Source organism: Megachile rotundata, chromosome 5, assembly GCF_050947335.1.
Source record: "Megachile rotundata isolate GNS110a chromosome 5, iyMegRotu1, whole genome shotgun sequence".
Taxonomy (NCBI): domain Eukaryota; kingdom Metazoa; phylum Arthropoda; class Insecta; order Hymenoptera; family Megachilidae; genus Megachile; species Megachile rotundata.
Window position 1 is genome coordinate 3940572 of NC_134987.1, and position 22043 is coordinate 3962614.

Here is a 22043-nt window from a genome sequence, read left to right on the forward strand (position 1 = left end):
GTAAATATGAATTTATTATTAACCTTCATCCCATTCTAACAAAGAAGGATCTTCCCAAATTTGTCCCCCAGCCATTCGCACAATTTTCTTATTTTTTTTGCCTTTGCCTTTCGGATGAGTTTCTTCTGCACTAGCATTAGCCATAATAGAACTAGCCTTTCCTTGACTAATTGCTAATTCTGCTGCTGTACTAACACCTTTTACCTTGGGCTTTTTTTTGCTGTCGTCTTCAGGAATTTTTGTATTGATAATCTGTTCAATAATTTCTGGATGAATCATTGGTGCTGATGTAGATTCATATGTTTTTGGAGTGGCAGTTAAACATGGATCCACCATATTTGGTAAGTATGGATTACTTATCTGTGCAGGTGATGAATATGTTGTAATAGAAGGAACCGTACCTGCATCAATTAATATTTTGATAAATATAATAAACATAATTTTTTATATTTCCAGATATTAAAGTACTTAACAATTATTTACCTTGTCTTGCTACTTGCTGTGGTATTAACATTGGTGGTGGTGGAGGTGGAGGTGGTGGTGGTGGTGGCGGAGGTGGGAATCCAATCATTGGGGGAAAAGCTAATGTGGCTGCAGCTGCAGCAACAACTGGTGTTGGAAGCTCATGTTGTTCTAATTGTCTAGCTACTTGATTATAAGTATTTGCACCAATTACAGGCCTTACCATTGGTGTAACTAACTGACTACCAATTTCGGCTTCAAACCTAAAAATTAGTTTAAATTTGCAGTTAATTAAAAATCACATATACTTTCCATAGATACATTTATTATTAAGTACATTATTTATACAGTTACCTGTATCTTAACTTGAAATAATTTATTTGCTTTATAACAAATGAGCCACTTAGTGCTATTTACCGTGCAAATTCTAAATAATACAATATTCTTAGAAACACAAGTAATATAATCAAACACATATTAAAAGAAAAATGTGCATAATGGAAATGTATTATAAAACTAAGAAAATCTGTATTATTTAAAAAAAATATGATCCCTATTTATATTTATAGAGCCCATATTAAGAAATTATTGATAACAATGTTGGTTCTATTGAAAAACAATGTATGTCCTATTGTAATTTTATGCAATAAAATTTGTATTTGGTACTTGAGAATATTATCGTGGCTATAAAAATATATCTATGTAAACAAATTAAACTTTGCTGCTATTTCAAATGTAAGGGTTATACATATATTGAATTGAATCTAATGAATTTTCTATATAAGTGTTTAAATACGAAATAAATAAAATTTAAAAAGTACAAAATGTATTTAAAATAATTAAAATTTATGTTACATATCACTTAAAATATCTATCCTGATGTAAGTGGATATTACGTTAATAACAAGTCAAAAACATGAAAAAATAAACATGAATATAATATTCTAAATTGTTGCCTAACATTTCCTAAAAAAGTTTGATTTTTATAAAACAATTAAACATTCTACATATTAGTCTTGTTTTTCATATGCAATATTTAATTTTCAGGATTTTATAATTCTTGCTTCCCACAAATGATATATTTAAAAAATACATGTTCTCCCTTTTTAAAAATTAAGTTGACTCAAATTTAATGATATAATAAAAAATAATTTCAAGCTTTAAGCTTTAAAGTAATATGGCATATGTGTTAATTTATAATAAACTTATGTTATGAAATTTGTGTTTCGAATTCTACCATTTGATACAAATAACTTAATGCATGTTCATATATTAAATAATATATGACTAAAGTAAATGATATTTATCATATCGAAATATTAACAGCATTAAGAGAATAGTGAACAGTTTTGAAACTAAAGTATTGTATCTTTAAGAAAAAATACAAAATAAAAGTTTTGAAAAACAAGTCCATTTTTTTATAAATTAGTGTTCAAGGTATATTTTACAGACTATAAGCATATATCCTAAAACTCCAAACTGTGGTCGATTTTCTTAGTTCAATCATACCCATCATTAAAAGGAAACATTGACAAGAAAAGAAAATAGGTTAGAATTTCAACATTGTTTATAAATGGTCAATACCTGTTCATTTCATCTTCCATTTGACGCAATTTGTCGTCCATTTTGATATTTTTATTACTCTCAAGTTCTGTCAGTAATACAAATATATGATAATTAACAAATCTGTTATTCGCGGACAAAACTCCGAAACTTAATAACTAAGCACGAGTCCTCTGAAAATACTAACGCCATTCAGTATTACCAATATAGACACACGAAACACAACTATACCCGTGAAGACTTTTCATCAAATGGCAAAATTTAGTTCGTTCTGCGCATATTAACTCTGATTGGTCAAGTACGTTCTATCACCAAGAATAACACGCAAGCGCCCTTAGGTTGCTGACGTTGAATATTTATACTCGGTGATTTAAATTTCCAAATTTTAATTCTCGTAAATTTCAAAGTACAAACTTCGAACTTTCAAAATTTCCAAATTTAGAAATTTTAAAATTTCTAAGGTTTAAAAATTTTGTTCATATCCAAATTATTCTACCCCCAAATTCCACACTTTCAACATTTTTGCACTTATAATATTATCAATAATTTATTTATACTTTATCCTACTATTCATATATTTTCTCCACTGTATACATAACCAGAAAAACGGAAAACATACAGTAGTAGGATAAAATAAGGTGGTGGGGAATCACCTGAAATTAGTCACGATGCGCAAATTGAATGTGATCTTTCATTGATTAAAGTTTGTGTATTTTTTTGTACATAAACATTTTGATAAATTTAAAATACGTTTTATAACATTATTTGTATGTTAATAAAATTATACATAATTATATATGTATTTCGGAATGGTTAGTAAAAAACTGCATGAAAAGAATATTTTATTTTGCAGTTTACCAACCTGTCAATAATTATAGGTTCAACATAAACTTGCTAAGTATACAAAATGATTATGTACAAAAGTGTTATTTTTCTATTTTTTCTTATTGTCAATACATCAAATAAGTATGTAATTGCCGAGAACGATGAAGACACATCAACAGAACTATATGTTATCGAGGGAAAAGTATTTCCATGGGAAAATGGAGCTTCAAACGGATGGCAACTTATGACACACGTCATGGCTAACGGCGGAGAACATTATGGTTTTTTGAGGTAAATATACTTCATGCATCTTAAGTTACCAACAGTCAATTAAAGTAGTTATATACGAAAATACTATTGAGTTTTGTTTAAATATAAAAATTATACTAAATAATATTTTTATAGTTGCAGATAGGTTAAAATTGTTATTGACATTTTTAATATTTTTAGGGAGGATGGAACATTTATCATTTCAAATGTACCCTCAGGATCTTACATAATTGAAGTTGTAAATCCAAATTGTGTTTATGAACCTGTAAGAGTAGAAATTAACTCAAAAGGAAAATTCAGAGCCCGTAAAGTTAATTTAATTCAAACGTCGCAAGTGATACAAGTTCCATACCCATTAAAAATGAGACCACTAACACCATTTCGCTATTTTCAAGTCAGAGAACAGTGGAGAGTAACAGACTTCTTATTTAATCCAATGGTATGAAATTTGTTATATCATATTATTATTATTATTATTTTAGAAACATAATACGAAATAGAACCATATACCTATATTTCGATTTTTTCATTTTTACACAGGTATTGATGATGATACTACCATTCTTATTAATTATGATTATACCAAAAATTATGAATGATCCTGAAACTAGAAAGGTTAGTAAATAGGAATTGATCTTTTAACAAGTTAACTTGTCATGTGAGTAATTGGCATACAAAGTTTTATAGTGCATTTAATGGAAGATTCTTACTTTTAATTGTACTTATACTACTTGTTCAAATTATACTACAGAAAAAATATTTTTTATTACATGTGTAAAGAAGAAGTAATTATTTTCTGGTTGAATAATAACTTTGTTAAATGGTTAATGTATATTATACATATATACATATTCTCTAAATTTAATACAATACTGTTTTGTGTTTTATTGTTATAGGAAATGGAGCAATTAAATAATTTTACCAATTATAATATACCAGAAATGTCAGAAGTAATAACTGCATATTTTTCTGGAGGAGAGAAGCAAAAATCAAAAGCAGTAAAAGCTGCAAAAAAGAGACAATGATTTAAATGTCATTAGAGTACATGTTTGCACTTTTACTCTAGTCTTTTAGTTCTTAGCTACATTTTAGAAGGTATCAAATTTTTTTTCACTTTTAATAATTTTCCTGTAATTTTATATTTGAAAAAATAGCAGTGAATCATACAAAATATTGTTTTAATATATAATTAAATATAATATATAAAATTTTGTTACGTAACTTTTAACAAGTTATGTAATAGAAATATTTTATAAATTGCTATTGTAAAATAGTAAATTTTAAGCAATTAAAAAAATTATATACACTTTGGAACATGTTAATAAAAAATAATTTTTATGGTTTGTATACTAAGTATTAATTAAAATTCGAATTAAAATTGCACGTACATAAAATGAATGTAAAATACATAAATTAAATATAAATACAAAATCATTTGGTACTGTACGAATCAGTGCCTAACAAAACGTATTCGTAGTAAAATATGGTATAAACATATTAAAATTACATTTACACTAATGCCATTCCTGTAAACTTATATTTAATTTAAATATCTATTTGATGCAGTTATTAAGAATAATATATATTAAATGCTAATTCTTTAATTAAGAACAAAGGATAATTCGGGTTATAATTATTTACAATTATCTTAAAATAGTTTAAATAAACATATTTTTATATTATGTCTTGAATTATAAATTTAATAAGATATCCATTGTAAAATATAAAACAGTGCAATTCAAAAAATACGACTGCGTAGCTGAAAATAAACTACTTATAGTTATTAGTAAACACTTATGTACTGTTAAATATGTATTCTTATTTTATAAAATAGCTGTATAGTATAATCAATATAAAATAAAGTTTTGTTAAAATTTCGCAAATTAAATAGGGTTGAAATTATAAATAAATTTTTCATAAGAACAATTTCTTTGTGAACACTAGACTTTGGATGTTTATGCAATTATGTTTAAACAAAATATTTTCTTTCACGAAGTAATTTAACTCGCATATTTCATATTAATTGTAATTTACATATTTTGTATATTATGCACACTTTGAAATGTACTTTTACTGTTTTATATGTGTCATACAATTTATATATTTTTTGTGTCCTGATATATTGCAAATGCATAAATATCCAGTCTAACAACATACAACTTTATAAAATTTCTCTTTATTTTTTACTCTGTTAACAAATATATGAAGATGTCAAAATCTGTATAATCTGAAAATAATAAATTATTATTTATGTTTGATGAAGTATTGTTACGCATTTTTTATGTATGTGTTTTAATTTTTCAAGACGCGTGCATTATTAAATAATTATAACTAATAATAAAATGAATAAAAAGGTAAGAGAAAAGTTTGAAGAAAGTATGGTATTTCTATATCTGTATATTTATAATACAATTATGTTAAATATATAAATAAATTATTTACAAGTTAAAATATATCACAGTTTATTCTTTGTTTAGTTTAAGTAAAATCTATTACTGCTACTAATTTATTTACAGTTGAGTAATTACATATTTAAATTTTTAATTCGTAACATATGTTCTCTAGCTGCTTTAAACTGTTCAAAAATACTTTCTATATTGGTCATAAATTTATCTGTACTCAATCGTTGAAAATACTCTAACTGGTCATTATCTTTAGTAGGACTAGCTTGATGAACAATATTCATATTTAATTTTATATAACCACTTGGTGTAACAGTTAATTGTGACTTATTTAACATTTTACCTTCATGTCCTTGAGGAATGCTACAGTATGTTATATCTTCCAACTTCAAAGTTCCACCTGTAAAAAATCTTCTAAGAGTATTAATAATGCTTCCTGTTGGTCGCCACGTTGAAATATTAAATTCATATAAACCAGGTAATACAGGCAAAGATAAACTTGCATAGCCCTCTGTGCGGTACCTGAAATATTGTTTACTTTCAAATATTCTTTATTTTTTTGGTATTATTTTATTTAAAAAGTGGTATACATAATAAAGTCAATACCTGGACCAACTATCGAATGATGTAACTGATAACAATAATTTAGGCCAACATGGTACAGTATCTTTTGTTTCAAATATATCTGTTAACTGAGATTCTAACATCATCTCTGTAGCATAACTAAAATATGCAGAATTATTTTTTAAATTACACATCTGAGTCCTTCCGAATAATTTATCTTTTTGATCTATACTCCAATATTGTGGCAAATTTATATGGTAAGAAACAGAAAGTCCATTGAAGAAAAAATTATGAGCTGAGATGATGTCTAATTTTATAAAAAATTTATGCACATTGGATGATGTCAACTGTATGCCATGAGATATTTCTGCTTCTTTATGCATTAATCGATTTTTAATTTCCTATAACAAGTTATGTAAAAATTAGAATCATAATAACATTATCTTCAACAACTTCCTCTATTCAATAAAGCGTTAATTATGTATACTTTTTGCACAGATATTAAGTGAAGATTTTAAAAAACTAAGAAATGCTGTACAATATTTCATTATAATGATAATTTATATAATGTAATATGAAATGCATAATTTACAAAATTATATTTATTTTTATAATAAGATCAATTTTTTTTACGTAACAAACCGTTAAGCGACCCTATAAAATAACTGCATTATCATAATAGTCAGAAATCGTATGAAAATTTCTATATTACATGAGTTATTGCTACATACTCGACCAGTGTAAACAATACTAACGTGTAAGTACGTGTATATATACATATATGTATATTTGTGTAGATATACACACACATATTTCGACAGCCATGTATATGAAGTATTGAAACAGCCATTCATCGCTATAGAATTTCAGTCGGGCTTTGAAACCACACCGGGTAACATGCTTCATTGTTCTTTATTCGCGCAGTCGGTATTATTAGTAATTTGTAAAACCTTATAATAATTTACGTGCAATAAAATGATAAGCAATTCTCAACTAAATATGAATATGTATATGTTCCCTAAATGCATCTTAACAAAATGTAAAATAAAACAATCAAAATCAGTTTAGTGTGACAGTTCTTTAAGTATGAAAAGATTACTGGTGTAATTGACAAATTTTGGTTAAACTGAGGAAACATGTTTTATCCACAAAGAGTGATGAGACAAATCTCCGAAATCTCTTATGTAGGGTAAGTATACCTTACTATAATGTTTTAGTTTTCCAATATGTAAGTAATATTATAATAATATTGTAATATAAATTTCTAAATCTTACGATATACCGGTATTAAGCACAACGTTCAATAAAGAACGCAATATATTTTGTTTTCAAATGTATCTGGAAAGTATTTGAATCGTTTTGTTTTATTTAAAACATAAAATACATATATTCGAGCAGACAAACTGAATAAATTTGAAACCTACACAAACCGGTTTATAATGACAAATTCGAATATGTATATTTTGCATAAACTCACCCGTCGTAATTCATTTTGTTGTTGTTGCAATTCTAACGACGACTGTTTCTCGGAAGCATGCTCGATCCAATAATTAAATTTAACACCATTGGAATTTGTGATGGTGTAAAAATACTCGTTCGTGAAATCAGGATCAACTGACAAAATTTTATGCAACCCATCATACATTATGACACATAGTACCGTTTCCATATCTTCGTCAGAACTTGTTAAGGTTTTATCTCGTTGAGATAAATCAACCATGACATACATCGTAGTACGTTCCATATAAAGGTAATGGTTTGTTCGAATCCTTGTTTCGTTAGGTGTATCATCCACGACTATTTTATTGTACCTTTCGTGGAAAGGTTTACGATTTTGCAAGGCCGGCAATGCATTTTGATTTCTGATCGATAATTCTGTCTTGTACGGTTTGGTCAACAATTCGTTCTCCAAATAATAAGAATCATGTTGCGTGTAGGTGTACAATTGAGAACCTTGGATATCATTCTCTTTAATTTGTTGATAATATATTTTTTGTTGTTCGGTCAAACAATTGCTCTCGTCATTGTAAAAAGTAGCTTCAAACGGACTAAAGACTTTTTCTTGCCAGCTAAAAATACGATCCTCTTCTTCAAGAAAATTCGAGTCTCTGGTATCCCCTTCGTTTTCGAGGAGGTCTGCAAGCAAAGGCCTTTGCTGTACGATTTTGACTCTGTAACAATAAACAAGCGAAAGGAAAATACAATTTAGTAGGTAGAAACAATCTCTGCCAGATGGCTGGGATTTAATTCTATCAGCAGATCTGCCACGAGTTTAGCCGGCAAAACAGTAGTAGTTATTTCATTACTATTGTTTCAACGATTCAAGTTAATTATATAGTCGCTGACAGTTGATTAGCAACTGCTCTAACCAACGATTTTTTGTGAAAATATCTCTTTTTTTAAATCGTGCTTCTGCATTAAATAAATTGTACTAAATTATAAAATTAGTAAGAAAATTTTTAAGTAATTTTCGTATCAATTACATAAAAATAAGTTAACTTTTTATTTACAAAAATGAGAATTAAACTTACAAGAAAACATATCGAACCGCGACACACCGATTTTAATAAAACGTATGTAGGCTTTTATGGCCAATACTGCTTTTATACCTGTACAGGCGTAAAGTCTTCAATCTAAATAAAATATTTAGAACTTTTGGAAATATTGGGATTTTTTAAGAAACTAAGAAAATAGAATTAAATTAAATTATTTTTTAACAATATTGGCCATAAAAGCCTATGTTCCTTACGGCGCGGCGTTGATCATAACCGCGTCACGCTCATACCTCCAAGGCTTACAATAATTATTCAGAAATCAAGTAACGGCATATGAAGAGGTATAAAATGTCTAAAATATTGTTAATTTTTGTAAAAATAATGATATTTTTAATAAAAATGCTGATTGCCCCTCTTCATAGGAGGTGATTTTAAATTATATATCTAATAAACATTGCAAAAAACAACAAATTCCAAAAACACGTATCCTCTATTTTTGTCCATAGTTTACGTAGACGAAGTTGCAAAAAAATAGATCAACATTTAGTGCAAAAATTTAAACAAAAATTATAAATTTTCAAAATATTATTTAAACAAATAAAGTTTATTGAAATTTTTTTACGCACAAAAATTTCCTATTTAAAGACGAACAATTTACAAAAAAAGAATCCAATTATCTTCTTTAATTCCGGAGATATTCCCAAAAATATGATTCCAACCCCCAACTTCGAGGGCTATTTTCACCTCTTCAATGTGAACGATGGCCGATAAAAAAAAATACGTGTCAAATATTTTCTTGAGAACTATCTTTCACATAAGTTTCATTAAAATCGGTGTATCGCGGTTCGATATGTTTTCTTGTTAGTAATAAAATCATCGGATAATTGATTGATTACGTTTGTTAAATCCTGGTACAGATTACTAACTTTTATGATATATTTTTTACAGTATTAGTTTCCAACTTCCGAGTCGCGAAATGTTTTCTGGGGAATGGATGCGGTTGTGTTTGGTGAACGTGGTTGGCTTCATTAACGGAAATTAAGACGTAGGGGAAAGAAGTCATATTACTCGTTGATATTTAAGCAGTAAATTTTTAAGTTCAATATTTTAGAAATTTGAAAATGCAATTTAAAAATTAAAAAATTTCAGTATTTAAGAATTTGAAAATTGTATTCATTATTTATTATGTTCAATTATTATTGTTCATTATGTACATTGATATATTACGTTACGGTACTGGTGAATTTCGTGCATTTGTTCTATATATTCTAATCATAATTTTTAATCATTTTTTACAATGTCTGTTATAATGTCTATATTTATAGTGTATTTGTTTCTCTCTTACTATAACGCTGATTTATAACGAATTATTATAAAACATTGTAATCACATATATTACATTTGGGAAATTACAGAGAGATCTTGTATAAACAATACTTAAAGGATGTTATTACACTATTCGTTCAGAACGTATATTATTCCTTTACATATATTATTAATTTTTGTGTTGATTAAATAAATTCTGTGTTACATGAATCCTTTAAAGATCAAAATAAATAAATAGCATGTACATTGAAAATAATATCACAAAAATGCACACCCTTTTGCAATATACATTTCTATCAACAATTAAAATATTTAATATGGAAAATTCAAAAATCTACCATGTATCTTACTTGTTTTTCTCTTGTGGCGTAATTAAATCTAAATGTAAATGTTTTAACTAATTAATGAACAAGCATTATGTTTATTGCTACTCTGTTGTAAATAATTGTAAATTTGTATTATGCATTTGCATTATAATGCAATATAGATATTATACATAAAGCTCATACGATTAGATACGGTTGAAGTGGGCGATATAAATAATTTTGGCAATTATTTACAAAGTGTCCGCTCCATGATTGCAATGACCTTGCAATATTCTTTCAAGGACGTGATTATAAGTAATAATTTTCCTTATACGCTACGCAGTTTCAATTTCAGATATATTTGCAAAAATGACAATGAAATTTGCACTTTGTTGAAATATTCTGCTATTATAGTCGTATAATGTCGGTCTATTTTTGTTTAAAAAATATCTACCATATAATATACTCCAGTAAAGTATATTTCAACGTAGCATTTCATATTCTCAAATTACCAAATTATCAGATTATCTAGATCAGCAAATTACCAAATTATCAAATTACCTAGATTAGCAAATTATCAAATCATAATATCAAATTACCAAATTACCAAATTACAAAATTACCGAATTATTAAATACCTAAATTTCTAAATTCCAAAATTTCTTAATTCCTAAATTCTCAGATTTCCAAATCTTCAAATCTCTAAATCTCCAAATTACCAAATTACCAAATTACCAAATTTCCAAATTGTCAAATTATCAAATTCTTTAGTTTCCAGGCTCCCAAAATTGAATTTCTCAATTTTCTAAATCTACTAAAATTCCAAATTCCCACATTCCTAAATGTTGAAATTCGGAATTTTCATTTCCCCGAAAACTCTCGTTTCTAAATTTCTGCGTTTTGAAATCGGAAATTTTTAAGTTCTCAAATCTTCAAATTATTTAACATCAGCCTGAAAAGAAATTGGTTCCGACGACCTGTTAACTGCTCGTAGTAACCTGCATCAATCATGTTAGGGAAATCCCAAGCAACTTTCCAACAGGTTTGGAGTTCCCCATGAGTTCACTTACAATCTTAAATTACACAATAGTCTCAGGACTTTTTTATTTTTTTAATCTCCAATGTAGTAAGTATTCTTTTAATCTTCATAATATTAAAAAATGCATTTTAATTAAAGTAACTATGCATACCGATATTATTCTCATTTGCATTTTATCCAAAATGAAGACTTAAATAGCAAGTAAAATTAGAGTAGAACTCTCTACTTTAACTGAATTGAATTGATGAATCATTCATAATGAAAAGACACTCACTAGTATATATTAAATCGCACGAAATGAATATGATTTAGCTGATTTTACTTTGTGTATAATACTTCATTAAGAACTTTAATTACAAATAAGAGAATGGAATACAAAAATAAAATGTATTCTTTAAGAAAGGAAAATGGAACTCTGTTTCAAAATCTACCGAATCGATTTAATAGACGCAGATAATGTTAATGAATTCGACCAGTGGACTGGTATAAATACTCCAGCTTTCATCTTCCACATTCATTGTGAATGAATCATCCGCAGTGATCATTCAAAGTGAAAAGATGTAAATTCAGATTGAAAATTCGTGCTGATTAAGAAATTTCGAATTGTTTGTACTACTTTGTCAAACAGTATAGTAAAAATATGGATTTTTAAGAAATTATTGACGAATTTTATTTTCAGTACACAAATTATTAATATTATAATTATTTCAAATTTTTTTGAATATTATTGAAATGTTCATTGAAATAAAATCCTAATCATTTCATATTCTTAAATTTTTAATAATTAAAATAATTTATTTGAACTAAAATATTGATATTGGAAACTTAAATTAAAGTTTTTCCAATATTAAAAGAATACGCATAAGTATTGATTTATCGTTTTTATTTTTTTCAAATTAAAAAAATTTGTTGTTTTTTATTTATTTTTTTTTAATTAACCAGTTTTTTTAGTTTTAAGTTTTATTTAAGTTTTTTTTTATTAAATTCCAAGGTACGAAAATTTTATTTTAATTTTAAGTATTACAAAACATAACAGACAAAACGCTTTTTAACAAAAAAATGTTGCTGACATTACAAAAGATCATGTAATTAATAGTTTAATTCAAATTAACAGGACAATACTTCTATTCATCACAATGCAAATATACAATAAGGATCACAGTACCCAAATTTTAAAATGGCCGACACATACACTGATATAAATATCATTGAAAATGTATGGAAACTACTAATGAATTGAATTTCTAAAAAGAATCCAAAATATTTGACAGTTCAATAATTTAATAATTATGAAAGTTATTAAATTATGACAGTGAGGAAATAAAGTGATTCAACTGTAATGTAATACTTTGAGCTTAATAAATAATTTTTTGTTAAGTTAACCTATACTTCTATCCAACCTACGAATACTATCTTCTGTAAAATGAGCCATAATTCATTATGCATGTAAAAATTGCGAAATCTATTCTCATAGTATCGTGTTCCTTGCATTCTTACATGACTCGACAAAAGGTAAAAATATCTCCATAATAGTGAGCTAGCTAAAAATGAAAGGATCTTATAATTTTGACTAGCAGAGTACGTTTTCATTTATCGACCGAGTTATAGTCCAGTCATTTTACAATATAGTGAAAATATAGAATATTTAAAAATAATACACAATTCATATTTGTTCAAAGTAATCGATATTTACCTTAGCGTAAAGATCCTAATTGATTATACCTGATCGTGATAACGGTAAAGTATTCTGCTCTGTTCCATTGTTTGTACCGTAAACAGGTTGATAAACGGAAACATAAATGTGCGTATCTCGTAAATAAAATAGATTAACACGCAGACGATATTTACGACTGATTATTATTTATTAATTTTTACATTTCTTTCATAAAATTGTGCAATAATCAATATTTTCAACATTTAAATTTGCTCAACTCATTGATAAATATGATTTGTCAACTTTTAACTACATAAACCCTTCGTTAATATTCTTAACATAAAATGGCCGGTCACCAATTAATGAAAACAATGATCGATTTCAAAAGACGGAGTCTGACGCAAATTAATGTCTCAAAATAACACTTACGTCATACCAATTTGAAGCTTAAATAAAAATAAATTTGATGAAAAAGATTACATAATCTGTTCATTAATATTTGTTAAAGAACCATCAGGTGTTCATAAACACTTGCTATTTGTTAAAGAACCATCTTACCTGAAACATGGAAAATCTGACAGAATTAGATAACATAAAAGTATCGTGAAATAATACATATGTTATACTAATTTGAAGCTTAAAGTTCAGTGAACATGCCCGAATAAACGTTATATTTAATATTTTGAGCATAAAATAGCCGATTGTCAATTATAGTAAACAGCGATCGATTTTAGAATTTAATAAAATTATCGCGATACATTGAAAATGTTCATACAAACTTCTTATTTATATTGATTGTTAGATAAATATCTTGCTTTGTTTTTTCAGAGTAATCGACGAGACGATTTTTGAGGAATTAATTATTATCAGTTATATTTATAAATAATAATTAAGTAAATAGATATTCTGTTAAATTGTTCTCATTAAATGAAATAAGTAATTGAAACATTTGTTCGCATTGTCAATAATTAGAAAAATAATAAAAGTCCAGGAAAATGTTATCTCACTTTTCTTTCGTTACCTTAATTTAAAATTATTGATTGGTTCTTTCACTTTGTAGTTGGCAGCTATTTTTTTCTTTTGTATTTTATTTGACATGTTGGTTCAAACATTTGTTAGGAACGAACATTCACGTTTAGGTTTAAAAGACAAACTGAAAGGCAACCGTCGGTAACTGTATGCGAATGCATTGTTTATCGATTTTCCTGTTGCTTAGTAACTAGTATACACACAAATGAGCAAAACTGCACATAAGTATCGGAAATGTTTATTCGAATATGATAGGAAAACGTATCTACGTTTTTGATTGGACACTATAGTGATCGAATCAGAAGAAAGACAAGAAGAGATTATTTAATTAAAAGAAGAGGGCAGTAGTGATCTCAGATGGCGGTAAAATTCAAATCTACAGGATATTCATAGGTATCCTATAAAATTTTATGTTTCTCTTTGCACCTACAAAATTTTAATAACAATATTATGTTTCAGAGTTTAACGTACTTTGCAAAATAACTGATCTTTAAATTATAATTGATATTTGGAATAAATAAAAAGTAGGGTATACTAGCATAAAATATTAAGTATCATTGTTAAAGAATTTTTATAGTGCATTTCCAGAAAAATGAAGCGATATTTTCAAATTTTTTTCTTGGAAGAAAAACAGTAAATCTAAAAACATCGAGCACTTCTAATCAATGTTGGGGAATAAAAAAATAATTATTTTCTGTGAATTAGAAAATTAAAAAAATTGTGCAAATACCAGCTTAGTTTTAACTGTAAAAAAAGTTTACAATTTCATATATTGCTTCAAAATGTATGAAAGGCAAAATATCATACAGCTAATCAGATAAGGATTGAAACATAATCGTGAGATCCGCATATCCTGTTGAGTCAGCTTCTTAAGATATCCTTATATGCAATAAAAACAGCAGTAAATGTACAAAAATTAAAAGCATATATGAGTATAAATTTTTAATCAGACAAAAAATATTGAATTTTATTATTTGACGTAATATATTTGCGAATTATTTCTGCAAAATTGGCTACAAATATTTTTATAGTAAGTTGCGAGAGCGGATTCAAAACCTTTGCTTGAGAGGGGATATGTTAAAATATGTAAATATATATTCTACCTTCTACTAGTGACATTTAATTTTGTGATGCACACAATTTATTTCAATTGAATAATTTTGTGAAAAGGTTATACTGGGCGAGAGATTTTTAAAGAAAATTTTTGAAATATATTGTTGTATCACATTTTTAAGCATAATTTACTTTGCTTGAGATTTAGAAATTTAAAAATTTAGGAATATAGGAATTTTAGGAATTTAGGAATTTAGGAATTTAGTAATTTAGGAATTTAGGAATTGAGGAATTTGGGAATTTGGGAATTTGGAAATTTAGAAATTTGGAAGTTTGGAAATTTGTAAAGTTGTAAATTTGGGAATTTGGAAATTTGGAAATACCAAATTTCTAAATATAAAATACAAAAATTTTAAATTGTTTCATTCAATAAGAAACTGGAAAACTCTATTGATGATTCCGATTATTATAACAGAGTTAATAATTATAATTCCCTAATATAAAGCTTTCACAAAATTCTTATTAAATTAAAATAAATTGACAATCATTTAAAGTCAGTTGTAATTTAGATCACCATTAAATATATATATGTATATACGTGATACTTTGTTTTAAAGCAGTGACGAGTGATGGGAGATTTCATTGATAAGTAGTTAGATATCTAATGCAAACACGTGACTGTTGGTGATTTTAGTAAAAAGCTTTGATGAATCACTAAAAAGAGATTCTTGTTACCGTTACAAGTTATTTAAGAAATTCCAGATTATTATCATATTTCCTTCTGATAACGAGAAAGATTCCTTTGTAATTACTTAAGATTAATTAGTCATAATGCAAATGGAATAATCACACGGCTCATTCTACAGTTCCATATAACTCCAATTCTTCCGAGTCTTATACGGTGATTGCAAATCTAAAAACCATTCTCCTCTATCACTTTCAATTTTTAAGAATAGTGATTCTAAAGTATATTCATTTTTTCATATTTCAACAAATTTTGTGACACTACAGGTAGTGTTTTTAAGCCAAATTTTCGATATCCTTATTTTATTGAAATGCTACTTCTGAAGAAGTTTAAAGAACTTCTGAACAAGTTTAAAAAAAAACATGAAAAATATTAATTGATAAAATAATAATAACCATGTAAAATAAATTATTTATTGTTATATACATAATTACATCAGAAATAAGTAAAAAATAAAAATATTTCTAATCAATTTCTGAATGGAAGCTATTGACTTGAAGTTGTGTTTTAGGGATTTTTAATTTTAAGAATTTAAGCAATTTGGATATTTGAAAATGGGATTCGAGAATTTAGGGATTTAGGATTTGACAATTTAAGAATTTAGGAATTTCAACTTCAAAAATTTATAAGTTTGAAAATTTAAAAATTTGATATTTTGATAATTAGGTAATAATATAAAAATTTGGAAACTTCAAAACTTGCAAGTATAGAAATTTGGAAGTAAAAATTATTAGAATTTAATTCTTAATTCGAATTTGAACAATTTTAGAATCTGAAAGTTTTCAAATTTCCGAAAATTGATGAGATTCCATGGGAGGTTCCACTCCTCCAGTTGTGCTGATCAAGAAACCTACATTGCACGAGGGTGTACATGTTAAATGTAATTTAAAATGCTTTTTTTATATTTTAAAGAGAATATCTTTCAACTAGTGTTTAAATATTATTACTATTTTTGTTTACATTCAGCTGCATTTTTACAAAATTTCATGATAAAATGTGATTATGATACAGCCACTTTAAAGATTCGATTTCCGGTAGATCGATTATATACAAATTATTAAAAAGAAGTTAATTCATTCACGAAAAGGTTAAAATTATTCATAAACGGAAATTAAATGTGATTAACAAATGGTAAAAGACTACGTTGACAATCGGTAAAAGAATGATTACAACAGTCTACCATATACCGCAACATCTTGCGGTACTTTCTATTTGTACGATACTTGGCCGTCGAGTTCACCTGTTGCGACGCTGGCGTCTTAAGCGTGCAGCATTTTCAAACATATCCTGTTCCACCTGATGATACAATCGTTTGTATCCTGGTTTAATGATAGTATAGTAATGGAAGATTTTCTTCGAAGATAAACAAGTGATTGTATAGATTCGGATTTCCGTCAAGTGTTCAGGTATAATATCTGTAATATTTATTGATAAATGCTGTATAAATAAATGAGGTATGTTTATATACAATGTACAACAATCAGATTTAACGCACATTACTGATTGAATATGTCATCAATGCTACCTAAGTTATCACTATCAATTTCCTAATAGTACATTGATTTGATAAGATAAGGTAGGCGTAGACTATTGAAAGGATAATGTTCAGTGAAAATGACTAATTTATTGATGATATCTTGTCGACGAAGCAGCTTCGAAAACTGGATAAGTGATTGTATGTGTGTTCAGTATACGGATAGGCGTTACTCCGATCATTTACGCATTTGATGTCTAATTTATTGGTTTTTAAGTAAAGATATAGAATATAACAATTTAAATGTAAATAAATATTTATATTTATCTGTTTTTTATGTAAATAAAACTTCTTTGTATTTAATGTTTATAATTATGTGTCTTTGAAAAGCATATTTAAATTTAACTTGATTTGTGGGAAAACATTGAAATTTATAAATAGTGGTGAAAATGTATAATCTAACATTTAATAGTAATAGCTGTAGTGAATGTCAAGTTATATTCTGTTATATTTTATAGAGGTTTCAAACTAGTAAGGATGACGACTACTCAGGATGGAGAATCTGGTATAACAATACCATTACAATATAATAATTCTGTAAGCATTAATTTTTATAAATTTTGTATATGTTTTGCATTATATAACCTTCATAACAACTATACATGTATGTATTAGAAATAAAAGATTTGTTTGTTTATACATTATAATAACTAATTCTTTCAGCATTGGAAGTCTATATTTGAAAAATATGATCTGGACGGAGATGGAAAAATTTCATATCAAGAATTGAGAGCTATGATACGAAGTTCTGCTTATTCTAATGATATCCCGACCAGAGTTGTTCATCTAATCATGCGTAAGGCAGATTTGGATGACTCAGGATACTTAGACTATCCAGAATTTATAGCCATGGTATCCTTATTTTTATTTCTTTTAATTTATCATAATATTATTGCCATTTTAAATTATATTTTTATTATTTAGTATTTAGTTCTTTTTAACAATTTTATAATTAAAATTTATGTAACAGTTAGTGTGCTATGTTTTTTAAGATTAATCACCATTTTTATATTTGTTAAATTAAAATAATTCTCTCAATGTGTATTTAATGAAAAATGTAAATAGGATTTAGTTTTGCAACTATAATAATACAGTTCTTTTGTGCAAATATACGTAATATATAATTATTCGTTTTTAGATTCACAGGAAAGACATGCAAGGTGTTTTTGGTCATCTTGTACAACGATATGTGCAATCGATGGTACCACAGAGACCTAGTTCTCTACAGTTGACACGTTCCAGTGATTATCCTGATGGACAATACGAAGAAGAATATACCTGTAAACCTCCAGCACTAGCCATGATAATTATATCGATGCTAGAAATTATTTTATTTTTGTATGATGTGATTGTATACAAAACGCCTTCTGTGGAGGGACCAGCAGCTACATTATTTATTTATAATCCACATAAGAGGTATCAAGCATGGAGGTATCTGACGTACATGTTTGTACATGTAGGGTATGTATTTTATTTTACATTATTGTTAAATATTATTTTTATACGATAAATTAATAAAAGATTTTTTTTTAACAGAGTATTTCATCTAGTAGTAAACTTACTTGTACAAATAATGTTGGGTATTCCATTAGAAATGGTGCATAAATGGTGGAGAGTATTAATCATATACATAGCTGGAGTAGTTGCAGGATCTCTTGGTACATCGGTGTCTGATCCAGTAGTGTATTTGGCAGGTGCATCAGGTGGTGTATATGCATTAATTACTGCTCATGTTGCAACTATTTTAATGAACTGGTCGCAAATGGAGTTTGCTGTTTTGCAATTATTAGTATTCCTTGTTGTGACGTCTGTAGACATTGGTCAAGCAATATATAATCGCTATGTATTAGAAACCAATGACCAAGTTGGATATGTCGCTCATTTTGCTGGTGCTATCGCAGGCCTACTTGTAGGCATAAATGTACTTCGCAATCTTGAAGTGAAAACATGGGAAAAGGTTGTATGGTGGGCCAGTATTATTACTTACACGGTACTTATGACAGCTGCTATTTTGTGGAATATTTTATACACTTCTTATTATCAGTAGTTGTTAGTAGTATTAACCTACATGTATTTATTTTTTGTGTTTTGTTTTCTACTGTAAATAGAATTTATGACCTTGCCTTTAATTAGAGATAGACAGAAATTTTTCATAAAAGTAACCGAATAAATATGATAGATTAAGGTTATTACATATTTGAATCGACAAATTACATATTTTTTTAAATATATATACAACTGCATTTTATAAGCACAATTATCTGAAACAATTAGATATCTGTGATACAAAATGCCTTTACATTAAATGAAAGAGACGACTGCTAACAGTAACAGTGATAAATTGTAACATCTCGATAATGTATACTATTCATTATATAAAAATAATATATGATATTTTTTTTATTGTATTTTCTCTAGAAATACAATAGCATGGATTATTTTATTAATAATGATTATTTCAGAATAAGTACATTAACAATATGCAAAATTAAGTAATTATTTATTAATAGTAATTATTAATAAATAATTACTTAACAATTATATACTATATGAATAGACAGTTAGAAGAGTTATAGAATGAAATATGTTTATAAGAAACATCTAAAATTTGAAGAAATTGATCAAAATTATATTATATAAATTATTCTTATTATTACTTTGTTGATGCCGTAAACATATTAACATCAGTATACATATTTGAATAATATTTTATTACTTATAGTATTTAGTTCCCAAGAAATAATTTTTACTACTATGGTAAATTATAAGTATTATTCATACGAAAAGAATTATCAAGAACTTTTATGTAATAAGTTACTGCATTTCATTGTATCATGTATTTATAATTCACGATGTCATGTACCTGATTTGTAAACTACTAATGAATTACAAAAATAATTTGATTATACACATAAGGCACATTAAACTAAAAATACAATGTTTCGACAAGAAAATGAAACAAAAAACAATTTGAGAAATACTTTATATTGATTAATTATAATACAATTAATCAATTGTTTATCAATATAAAATTAAATATTTCAATACTATTTTTCACGTGGATTTAAAAAAGAAATTAGATAATTAATAATCAAATGTGCCTTCAGGTTTAATAGTATACGTAAATATTAAAGAGGTATGGTATTTTAATATTAAATTTCAGAAAAATTGTATTTAAAAATCAATTTAGAAGTAATTTCAATTTTATTTAAAAAATATAAATTATCAGTATAACTAATTTAAAAAGATAATATGTACATAATGTGTTGTATTATGTGCAACTTTCAAAAGTTAAAAATGTTTAAAACATATTACAGAATTTTTTATTACAAATATGTAATTATTTTGAAATATAGCAGTTAAATGCAGAAATATTAATATAACTAAAATGTGTATATTTGAAATAATAGAGTTAATTTTACTATTAATTGTTATTTATGTTTATCACATACAGTAAAAGAACTTTGACTTTTTATTTTTTATTGTAATATGTTTTATTCCTATGATTTGTATTGATTATAAAAATTTCTTCTAGTAAATTTCATGAATATGCATAAAATAAAAATACAACTACAACAATGCAATATCAACCATAAATGATAATATAATCTCTCTATACATAAATAAGCCAACAATTATAAGTTACTTTAGTTAATATAATCAAAGGAAAAAAAACGAATATTGATATGAATTGAAACGAAAGAGCTTTCTGTGCCTTCTCAGCTTGTTCCTTCCTTTTACAGATGTTGTCCTTTTGTACACTGTAATGTTAAAACTTAGAATCAAACAATAGCAAAAAATAATACTGTAGGTTCCTTGTTGCACCATATTGTGTGCGTTGTGTGTTTTTATAATGTTGAAGAAATTCTGAAGTACGTTTTAAAACAAAAAATGTTTTTTAAAATATTAAAATGAACTGCTAGTTTAAGAACTATCGTAAAAGACGAACATTGAAGCGAATATATTGCTTCACGAAAATGTTACATACTAGACATAATGAGACGATCTCAAGAGACAGGGTTGTTTGTGCATAAAAAAAGAGTTATAATTATAAACGAACCGTGTTGAACAACAAGAAACTGAATAAAGAACCTCATTTAATGAATTATATTTGTTACTGGTATTTATATGATTTTTCGCATCTAAATGCTTTTTATGTATTATCTCGCGTAACTTTTGTAATAAATATGGAATATTAAATAAAGAAAGGAAATGAAAATATATGTAAATGTTTGTAAATGTGCAAGTATTAATTAAGCCATTTATTTGCCAAGGTGATTAACTCAAAATAAAACTACCATTTACTTCCATTTTTTTTATGTTTTACATTTAATTAAGCGTATTGACACTAAAAACAAAAAACATTAAAAAATTAGAGTTAATCATTTTGGCTTGTGAGCAGCTCAATTAACGTATAAGATGTATAATTGTGGATATACAGCATCGCTCGTAATTATTTGAACAAGTTCACTGAAAAACATTAAGAATATTATTTTTACTGCGAAATGTATGTTTTATTCGTTTGTACTATTTAGTATTACAAAATTTGTATCTTGAACAATAAACAATACTACAATAACTTATAAATAATGACTTAAGCAGAAAATTAGCAGTAAAAATTTTATATTATGGGAAATGATAAAAAAATGTATCATCGATGTTTTTAAAAAGAATTACATTCAAGTACTTTTCAATAAAACAGGCCGAATTAAAATAAACTTTTGAATTAATTGAAAAAGATAAATAAACATTTGAATAAATTTTGAACTGATTTTTA

At 26.4% G+C, this 22043-nt stretch overlaps 4 protein-coding genes across 13 annotated transcripts in view; 2 read left to right on the forward strand and 2 right to left on the reverse strand.

Moving 5' to 3' along the window:
- LOC100882411 (uncharacterized) overlaps positions 1 to 2282 on the reverse strand; it is a 52851-nt gene extending 50569 nt beyond the window's left edge. The window contains exons 1-4 of one of the 3 annotated variants that reach the window (XM_076531790.1): positions 2047 to 2282; positions 817 to 889; positions 484 to 725; positions 24 to 401 (exon numbers count right to left, since the gene is read on the reverse strand). In XM_076531790.1, coding sequence (XP_076387905.1) covers positions 24 to 401; positions 484 to 688 — 583 coding nt within the window. In that variant the 5' untranslated portion in view covers positions 689 to 725; positions 817 to 889; positions 2047 to 2282. The remainder of the gene's footprint in view (positions 1 to 23; positions 402 to 483; positions 726 to 816; positions 890 to 2046) is intronic. The other 2 variants (XM_012290690.2, XM_012290693.2) reach the window with 2 other exon arrangements.
- A 593-nt stretch (positions 2283 to 2875) lies between these two features.
- On the forward strand, positions 2876 to 5382 carry EMC7 (ER membrane protein complex subunit 7). The gene is made up of 4 exons (XM_003705548.3): positions 2876 to 3141; positions 3301 to 3559; positions 3661 to 3735; positions 4017 to 5382. Exons 1-4 carry the CDS (start codon positions 2933 to 2935, stop codon positions 4143 to 4145), a joined length of 672 nt encoding a protein of 223 aa, XP_003705596.1. The 5' UTR covers positions 2876 to 2932; the 3' UTR covers positions 4146 to 5382.
- On the reverse strand, positions 5232 to 14254 carry Mks1 (Meckel syndrome, type 1). Of its 2 annotated transcripts, XM_076531793.1 has the most exons (5): positions 13927 to 14254; positions 7564 to 8257; positions 6129 to 6487; positions 5866 to 6044; positions 5232 to 5347 (listed from the first exon to the last, which is right to left on the reverse strand). In XM_076531793.1, exons 1-5 carry the CDS (start codon positions 14001 to 14003, stop codon positions 5304 to 5306), a joined length of 1353 nt encoding a protein of 450 aa, XP_076387908.1. In that variant the 5' UTR covers positions 14004 to 14254; the 3' UTR covers positions 5232 to 5303. The 2 variants fall into 2 exon arrangements, with proteins under 2 accessions (XP_076387908.1, XP_012146091.1); XM_012290701.2 differs by lacking the exon at positions 5232 to 5347 and having other exon boundaries at positions 5566 to 6044.
- rho-4 (rhomboid-4) lies at positions 6944 to 21489 on the forward strand. 7 transcript variants are annotated; one of them, XM_012290696.2, is made up of 6 exons: positions 6947 to 7275; positions 9530 to 9626; positions 17725 to 17803; positions 17930 to 18118; positions 18405 to 18727; positions 18803 to 21489. In XM_012290696.2, exons 3-6 carry the CDS (start codon positions 17744 to 17746, stop codon positions 19311 to 19313), a joined length of 1083 nt encoding a protein of 360 aa, XP_012146086.1. In that variant the 5' UTR covers positions 6947 to 7275; positions 9530 to 9626; positions 17725 to 17743; the 3' UTR covers positions 19314 to 21489. The 7 variants fall into 7 exon arrangements, with proteins under 7 accessions (XP_012146085.1, XP_012146086.1, XP_012146088.1 ...); XM_012290695.2 differs by lacking the exon at positions 9530 to 9626 and having other exon boundaries at positions 6944 to 7275; XM_012290698.2 differs by lacking the exons at positions 6947 to 7275; positions 9530 to 9626 and adding an exon at positions 16777 to 17138.
- The last annotated feature ends 554 nt before the right edge of the window (positions 21490 to 22043 follow it).

Excerpts from the sequence above, each read along its gene's own strand:
- EMC7 (XM_003705548.3), top strand. The coding sequence starts at position 2,933 with ATGATTATGTACAAAAGTGTTATTTTTCTATTTTTTCTTATTGTCAAT. Across the intron at positions 3,142-3,300 it reads GAACATTATGGTTTTTTGAG|GGAGGATGGAACATTTATCA; the intron begins GTAAATATACTT and ends TAATATTTTTAG. Across the intron at positions 3,560-3,660 it reads ACTTCTTATTTAATCCAATG|GTATTGATGATGATACTACC; the intron begins GTATGAAATTTG and ends ATTTTTACACAG.
- Mks1 (XM_012290701.2), bottom strand. The coding sequence starts at position 14,003 with ATGTCAAATAAAATACAAAAGAAAAAAATAGCTGCCAACTACAAAGTG. Across the intron at positions 8,258-13,926 it reads ATCAATAATTTTAAATTAAG|AGTCAAAATCGTACAGCAAA; the intron begins GTAACGAAAGAA and ends TTATTGTTACAG. Across the intron at positions 6,045-6,128 it reads TCATTCGATAGTTGGTCCAG|GTACCGCACAGAGGGCTATG; the intron begins GTATTGACTTTA and ends ACAATATTTCAG.
- rho-4 (XM_012290695.2), top strand. The coding sequence starts at position 7,223 with ATGTTTTATCCACAAAGAGTGATGAGACAAATCTCCGAAATCTCTTAT. Across the intron at positions 7,276-17,724 it reads TCCGAAATCTCTTATGTAGG|AGGTTTCAAACTAGTAAGGA; the intron begins GTAAGTATACCT and ends TATATTTTATAG. Across the intron at positions 18,119-18,404 it reads ATCCAGAATTTATAGCCATG|ATTCACAGGAAAGACATGCA; the intron begins GTATCCTTATTT and ends ATTCGTTTTTAG.